The 8,001-nt window shown below is 43.6% G+C and overlaps 1 protein-coding gene across 1 annotated transcript; it reads right to left on the reverse strand.

The window, feature by feature from the left end:
- Positions 1 to 1,712: 1,712 nt before the first annotated feature.
- On the reverse strand, positions 1,713 to 7,437 carry MRGBP (MRG domain binding protein). The gene is made up of 5 exons (XM_059827221.1): positions 7,215 to 7,437; positions 6,507 to 6,628; positions 5,865 to 5,946; positions 4,219 to 4,293; positions 1,713 to 3,146 (listed from the first exon to the last, which is right to left on the reverse strand). Exons 1-5 carry the CDS (start codon positions 7,435 to 7,437, stop codon positions 2,956 to 2,958), a joined length of 693 nt encoding a protein of 230 aa, XP_059683204.1. The 3' UTR covers positions 1,713 to 2,955.
- Between the last annotated feature and the right edge of the window lie 564 nt (positions 7,438 to 8,001).

Below are 8,001 nucleotides of genomic sequence, written 5' to 3' on the forward strand. Positions count from 1 at the left end.
GCGAAAGGGGCGGCGGGGCCGCCCGCCCGCACAAAGCCCAGCACGTGGGGGGGAAGGAAGCGCGCGCACGCCACGCCCCCTTCCTGCGGCGCCGCGCCCCATTGGCTGTGACCCGGCTCGCCGCGCGGTCCCTGCGCCCGCCCGGCCCCGGCCCCCTCCCCTTCACTCACGCAGCCGGGCGCTCAGGGGATCTCCGCCGCGGGCGCCGTTTCCCCAGGGATCCTTCCCTTCGGCCTGTCCACCTGAGGAAGAAAAGGAGGAAACGTAATTCTGCTCTCTTCCAGCCATCCCGGCGCTGGGCAGTAGTGAGGGGCCGGGGCAGGCCATGCACACCCCCCGCAGGCCGCACAAATGGATTCCTGTGGGATAGAGGATGGGAGCCACGGCAGCTTTCCTCTGCCCTTCGTGAAGAGTTCGAAAGAGCTGCGCATTGAACTTCTTCACAGGGCAAAAACATACCCCTTCCACAGAAGGGGGCAATATTCCTCTCACAGGAAAATGAATAAAAGAACAATCTTCCCAAGAAGCTAGGGCTTGGTGAAAGGGAAGGGAGGAAAAGAGAGCTGCAGCACTCGGGGCATTTAAAGCATTTACATTTTCCAAATGTCCCACTTCGCAACCAACCAATTCCTAGAAAATACGCGTTGCTGGATTGGCCATGAAATCCCTAGTGGGCTCTCCCTGCTTCAAGGATGGCGTTGAGAGAGTGCACCAGTACATGTTAATGTTGACACATTCCTACTTTAAGCTATAAACCCTGTGTCATTGGTATAGCAAAAAAATTTTGACTAGAATCCCTTGGATGAAAAGGATTTACCCACAAGGCCATGAGACTTTAAATGTACAAAATCTGCACTTTGTGGCCAAGATCTGCATAGATCACAACAAAGTAACCAGCACTTTAATTCTTAAGGAAACAGCAAAACTTAACTGAGGCATTCATCTTCCAGCACTCGCTTTGATGACAGATGTGTAAGTGATGTACGATTACAACTTGTAGGGACTTGATCATACCAACATAATTTGAGCATTTTTCTGAAACGTCAAAATTAAAACCAGGAGCTTCCACACATAAGGTTATAAAAGTTCCATTTCTACCCACCCAGAAAACCCCCGAGACACCTGCAGCACCTCTCCCGTGAACTAGAGCTCTCCAGCTGGCAGGTTATCTTTCACAGGACTTATCAGTTGGAGCCCAGCACTAAATTCATGGCATTTCACACCACCTGGTTTGGAATTTGTTTACACCCAGCTATTTCAGACCCTAAAACAGTGAGCTTGCACCACGCTGTAAAAGCGGATAGAGTGGCCATCCCGGTAGGGTTCTGACCTGCGAGAGCTCACCAGCACGTGTGAGAGGGTGAACAGGAGAGCTTCCAAGAGACTGCAACAAACACTTCCTCTTCTCAACTGAATACCACAATGCGTTACGCTAGTTAGAACAGAGAAAATCCTCTAGTTTGGAAGCTTACAGAACCACCTATTGACTTCAGCAGGCCAGGATTTCTTACCAAATATCTTACAGAAATAACAGGATAGTTGTTCGTAAGATCCAGACAAAGTCAGTAAAAAAAAAAAAAAAACCCTAAAAAACCCCAGGTAGCACTTTTGACCAATTTCACTGAAGGCACAAGATGCCTTAACAACTTTCAAAATACATTGGGCCAAATTTTAATCAAGCTACGCAACAATTACCATTTAGTAAAATAAAGATGAGTCAAATTTATTCTTGGTATAAAACAAGTGAAGCAAATGAGGCAGACAAGAACTTGGCTACATACCTAGAATAAAAGCAAAAACTAGTAGATTCCTAGTTCCTCACCTTGAAGGCAATACTGATAGATGAAGAAGTAATTTTTCTTTTTATTAACTGATAGTTAATATGGTGAAACAAATTCAGTAACATTTCAGCCTACTTCATTCACCATTTAACCTGTGTTTGTTGATCGCAGTCCATCTTTTCACAACACAAAAATAGTAACTTCTATCAAATCTTAATATTCCAGCATATAAAAGATAAGCATTACAATGTCAGTAAGATTCTTAAGTTGTAGAACAAAAGTAACATTTTGGAATACCAATTCTATTAACACCTACTAAAACTGCTTTAAAAAAATAAATAATGAAGTACAAAACCCACTGTTATATACTACTATAGTACAAATGGATGAAGCAACATCTCCAGGTTCATGCACGGCTCAGCTGATCCCTTACACAACCATGTGACATCACTGGGTATTTTATTTAGGATACTTATTAATTATTATTCTAGGGGCATTATAATTTTCACTTCATTTATGGCATATAAATGTATAAAGATTGAAAAATGTTATGTCACTAAGGGTGAAAGAAGTCAAGGTTCCTCCAGCAAACAGAGCGAAAGAATACTTCAACTCAGTAGTTAGCTGTATTTAGAAGAACTTCAGTTTTACTGAACCAACGAATTCAGACATTTGATACAAACGCTACGTTTGCGGTAAGTAAAATGGCCAAACAACATTACCCGCCGAGGGTCTGTAAAACTCAAAGACAGCAACACAGCAAAGGCAGAAAAAACGACCCAAAATTTATAGAAACCACCTATGCTTTTCATGAACTGAGGCTCCGTGTTTCACTGAGCATTTGTTTCATGAACTATGCTGACACAGCGTGCGTTACTCTTTTGAAATGCAACCACCAGAATTGTTATATACGCATGAACTCTTAACGCCGCCAGCTTTCTCCCTCAGCGCCCTGAGAAGGCAGCCATCGCCCAGCTACGTGGTGCTGACTAGAGAACACATCAGGAAAGACAAAGTCTTGCATGTATAAAGCCAATGTGCAGATTCTTCAAATACCTGGCTCAGATACCTTTTCCTTTCTCAAAGAGTTTATGTAGCGACTATCCTGCTACTCGGCTTTACTGTTCCCTCCTCAAGTTCCAGAGTTTATTACTTCTCTCTTTCACAGCTCGCTTTATGTTCTGCGTCGTTTTGCAGCACTTGGACTGGAAGGGTTACTGTTTGCGTTTAAGACCTTTTCAGTGACTCTGTTGCGCTTCCTCTTATCAGATCCTTCTTTGGACCCAGAATCTGAAGAAGTTTTCTCTTTCTCTTTGCTGCTTGGCTTTTCAGTTGTTTTTCCTAAACTTCCAGAGGGTGCAAAAACTGAAATAGGATCAAAGTAATGATTCCAGATCAGAGTCATAACACATAGGCAAACAAGAAGTGATATAAAATTTCTTTATATTACATAAAACTTTTCAAACCAATCCATTCTCAGCATATTTAATGACCATTTAAGTATTACTTTCATTTTTAAAGGAAAAATCTTCTGTAAGAAAGGCACATCTTGCTTTTATTATTTGCTTTAAAGACAGGCATGTATTTTGACAGGCTAGAAGTGAAATTCATTAAACGGAATTAAACAGCACTTAAAATTAAAATACTTAATAGCAACACTTACAGAACATAGGACCAATCTATGAAATTTATAATCGGCAACGGTCATTACATTTGGTATTATAGATAAGATTTTAAAACTGAACACCCAAAATGTGAAATTTAATCTATTTTAAAAATACATTTTTAGATCTTTTATCACACTGAATCTTAAACCACCACTTCTTTTGTGATAGAAATATTATGAAATTATGTAAGTAACAGTTGGCTTGGTCTGTTAAGGTAACCAGCAGAATCCCTACTGTTCACATTTGATTTTGTTCTACAGCAAAGTGTTAGGAAAATAAACCTTATATTTAAAAGAAGCAAGATAATGCAAATAAAATAAAATACCACTCTGCCCGCCTTCCCATTTAAGGATACAATCTTACAATCTTTTTTGATTTATAGGCCCTATTTTTCCCCACAACTACAAAGATCCTAACACAGAGTATTTAGGTTCACTAAAACTGGACTCAATTTTCTTTCAGAGATCCTTAGATTACTTCAGATTCCCAGGGCTTTGTCAAGTACATATTAAAACCAAAAAACTCCAAAGCTATACAACTTTGTACATATGAATTAGGAGCAAAGGAGAAATGTTTTGAAGCATCACATACTGGCAACTGTTAACTCTGTGCATTCTTAAATTGTTCTAGTTCTTGGCATGAGCATATGCTAAGTCTGAATACAAGTCACAATGTACAGCATATTTGGGATTTACATTTTAACATTAATTTCTCAGAGTTACAGTTGTTTTTTTAATCTCTTATTACACAGTAGAGTGTTACAAATTTACCTTCTTCTGGACCTGCATGCGCTTCCATCTCTTCTTTTATTTCCTCTTTCACTTCTTCTTCTATCATTACTTTTCCTACAGAAAAGATCGTTAGGCAACGGTTAGATGGTTTTGAAGAACTGTATGCATTTTTTCTGGATTAGTAGCCTCAGCATATGTGCATAATGTTAACAAATATTCAGCGGTAAAGGTTCCTTAGCACTGTGATAGAGAAACATAGCTAACAGTCCAGGCATGCTATGAGCATAACGTAGGATAAATGCACTGAACAAGATGATGTCACATGTTGAAAAGTTCCACTGAAATTATTAACAGGAAGAAAGTGAAACTGTAAATAGGCAAAACATATTGCAATGTCTTAGCTATATTATGATTTTATACTGAATTTTTAGTGTAAAGTTTAGTGTACCTAGTAATTGAGCTAAACTTTGAAAATCCAGCTCTCACTGCTCAACCTCCGATTTCTGTCAAACTGCTGCATATTTCTATTAGATTAGACAATACAGATAGGCTTATCATGAGAGAGAGAGATTTGGAGGAACTAGGTAGTTGAATCCCAAGAAGATAAAAACACAAAGAGATGATTTCACAGTGCAATGAAACCACTGTGAATCTATACAAACACCTCTAAACATTTCATATTGGTTTTGTTTTCAATTTTAATGCAACTATGGAAAAAAAACCTCATGAAAAATCTTATCATCGGACATTAAAAACCAGTAATGCTTTTAAAAATAAGACATATGAGCCATACTAAAAATACCAATAGCCTAAAAATGAGATCGTTATACCAGCATAAGGTACAAGTCCACGTCCATAAGGCAAGTTTCTCCAGCTATTGAAACTGCAGCTATTCAGTAAGTATATTCCTGGTATACATTTTTAAACATTAGCTGAATTGCTATTAAACTGCCTTGTATCATCATTGGCATATAAAATTTTATCACAGAAATACTATTATATACAAATCATATGCAGCAAATGTTATTTTCATCAGCTCTATAGCTCCTACTCTTTAAAAAATGACCTTGCTACAAAATGAACCACATTGAAGTGTGCAGATCATCTCTTTTAGCAAAAATTATGGTCTGATGTAATATTACAGCCGTCTCAATAAAGTGCAAAAAACTCACAATAAACTACTGATCACCTTGCAAAGAATCACATTCTAACTTTCGCTCTGCAAACTAGTATCCGCGAAGCCCATGGATCTTTGGTGTATAACCAGAAGGAGAAGCTGAATCTAAATGGTATAAATACAACCTGTTTGTGCTATATCAGCATCCCATCTACATTATATTTAAGAATATGAGAAACACTGTATGGAATCTGACCAAAGGTCTATCTCTCCCGCTAGCCTGTCTCCCACCGTGGTCAATCACAGAGAGTGGGTAGTGAGAATATGAACAGCACAGGTAGTGTGATCCTTTCCCTAACAGTTTCCTTCAGTCAGCTGATTAAAAATTCCTGAGATAAACTTGTATCTGTTTAACACGTCTTTTTCCCCAATACATCTCACACACCAGTATGAAAGAACGGGCTTGGATTGACATGTTACGTTCTTTTTTGGGGGGAGTTTTGCTAAACTACCTGTTCTGAGATGCGATTAGAGCAACCAAGAATAAGAGACTGCTATCACATCTTACCTTCTCTCACTTCTTGAATCATTTCGTCAGGAAGAGCAAAGTTCTTCTCTATATTAGGGAATGGAAGAATCTCAGATTCATGCTTAGAAAGAAAAGAAAGGTCTCTATGAATAACTTCGGTAAAAACTTTAATTTGGATTTAGAAGTGCAGTCTCAAAATCTATTTTACATGCAATTAGTAGCTAAATAGTTCTTAACAAGACACTTCAGACATTTGAGAATCAGGAGGTTCCTGATTTCAAACTGATTACTAAGGTCAAGATATCTGAGATCATGACTCATGATCATTTGAGACCATTTCTGGAACCCAAACACCACCAATTCTTATGTAAACACACTATAAGCTCCTTATTTGACGGTTAAGTTAAGTACCTATGTAAATGTTTGCTGGATCAGCATTTAGGCAACTTTAATAAACAAAGTCAGAACACAGTATGGAAAAAACAACCCCAAAACAAACCACTGCAGGTTTTATTGTCTCCTACCTAATATACTTTTATACAGGAAAAAAACCATCAACTCACTGGAACAACACGTAATTCTTAGTAACACGAAAGGTAGACAGGCCCAGTGATTTTGGCCTAGCAAAACTCCTGAACTATAAGAAATAAGAATGTGGCTACATCAACCCTTCATACTCACAAGAGCTTGCATATCATACATGGTGCTCAGATGGTCCCAAATCACTTTGGAAGAAATCTGCCGACCAATATTCTGACTGAATTTATCTCGGATACAGATCATGTGGAAATGGCGATTCACACCTGGGGGAAGAACTCAATGCAATTAACACTACTAACAGTTTTACTCACGCCACACAATTAAAAAAACATTCTGTCGTTACAGGGAAATCATACATTATGGGATAAACACATGGCAATCTGGGCAGCCCTGCCTGGCTGATATTTCACCCTACATTACAGGTGCTGTGCTGGAGAGGGGCTGAGGGTGCCCCACTGGGTCATGCTGACATGTGGCCGCAGCCAGAGCTTTTAGAGAAGCTGCGTGAAAAACAACCGAAGGGAAGTATAGAGCAGCAAGTCAGGAAAGGCGATGGCAGAGGGGACCGAGAAAGGCTGACTCCATGCCCCCAGGAGGGGCGGCTGAGGAGGCCGGGAGGGCACGGCGCCTCCTTCCCCACAGGCCCCGCCACGCTCGGGAGAAGCCGCAGGGCCCTCGGGGGCTGCCGCGGCGGGAGCGGGCCCGGGAGGCCGCTAGGGGCAGCACCGCCACGCGGCCGGGCCGCCAGCCCCCCCGCCCGGACCTTGGCGCTCCAGGCCCAGCGCCTGGTTCTCCTCCCCGGCCAGCGCCGCTACTCGAGGCCGCGGCTCGGCCGCGGCCTGCTCTCACCTACGGGCTTGTGGCCCAGCATGGCGTGGAAGAGGCAAACCTCTACTTCAGGACTCCACACCACCACCGCCTCCTCCGCCGGCACGCCGGGCTCCGGGGCGGCGGCCGCTGCAGCCGCGGCGGCTGCAACGGCGGCAGCGACCGCCGCGGCGGCCCCCGGCCCGGCCGCGGGCAGCGGCGGCTTCTCCACAGCGCCCGCCGAGCCGCCCTCCGCCTCGCCCATGGCCGCGCCGCCGCCCGCCGCCGCCCGCAGCGGCTCCTGCCGGCCGGGAGGAGGGGGTGGCGGGCCGCCGGCCGCTCCTCGGGCGGGGCGAAGCGGGGCGGGGCGGGGGGGAAAGGCGCGGTGTGGTTCCTTTCCTGGAGCAGAGGGAGCTTTGGGGGGGGGTTTACCTCAGGGTTTGGCCGCCCCGCGCTCGTAGCGCCGGAGGCGTGAGCTGGGCACGGAGCCCGTCCCCTCAGGAACGGGACGAGGCCGTCGGGTGCCTCCGAGAAGTTTCTCATCGATCGTTGTCATGCTTTAGGGTTTCTTGGGCCGGTCATGGAGGCAGCGCAACGCCGCCGTCCCAAATGGCCGCCGTAGGCCTGTTCTTCTGCATTTGAGATCGCCAGAGGGTTGGGAAGGTGGCAGTAGGAAGGAAGGTCAGAGCGGGGCCTGAGGCTTGGCCCGGCTGCCAGGGAATCACAGAATCACAGAATCCCTAAGGTTGGAAAAGACCTGTAAGATCACCAAGTCCAACCTTAAAAAAAAAAAACCAAACAAAAAAAAAAACAAACACCACAAAAAACC

The sequence above is a fragment of the Gavia stellata genome, chromosome 20 (assembly GCF_030936135.1).
Source record: "Gavia stellata isolate bGavSte3 chromosome 20, bGavSte3.hap2, whole genome shotgun sequence".
NCBI lineage: Eukaryota > Metazoa > Chordata > Aves > Gaviiformes > Gaviidae > Gavia > Gavia stellata.

Bases quoted from the DNA above. Each gene is read 5' to 3' on its own strand.
- MRGBP (XM_059827221.1), bottom strand. From the start codon at position 7,437: ATGGGCGAGGCGGAGGGCGGCTCGGCGGGCGCTGTGGAGAAGCCGCCG. The intron at 4,294-5,864 runs GTAAGATGTGAT...TCTTTTCTGTAG, and splicing joins GATTCAAGAAGTGAGAGAAG to GAAAAGTAATGATAGAAGAA. The intron at 3,147-4,218 runs GTAAATTTGTAA...ATCCTATTTCAG, and splicing joins GCATGCAGGTCCAGAAGAAG to TTTTTGCACCCTCTGGAAGT.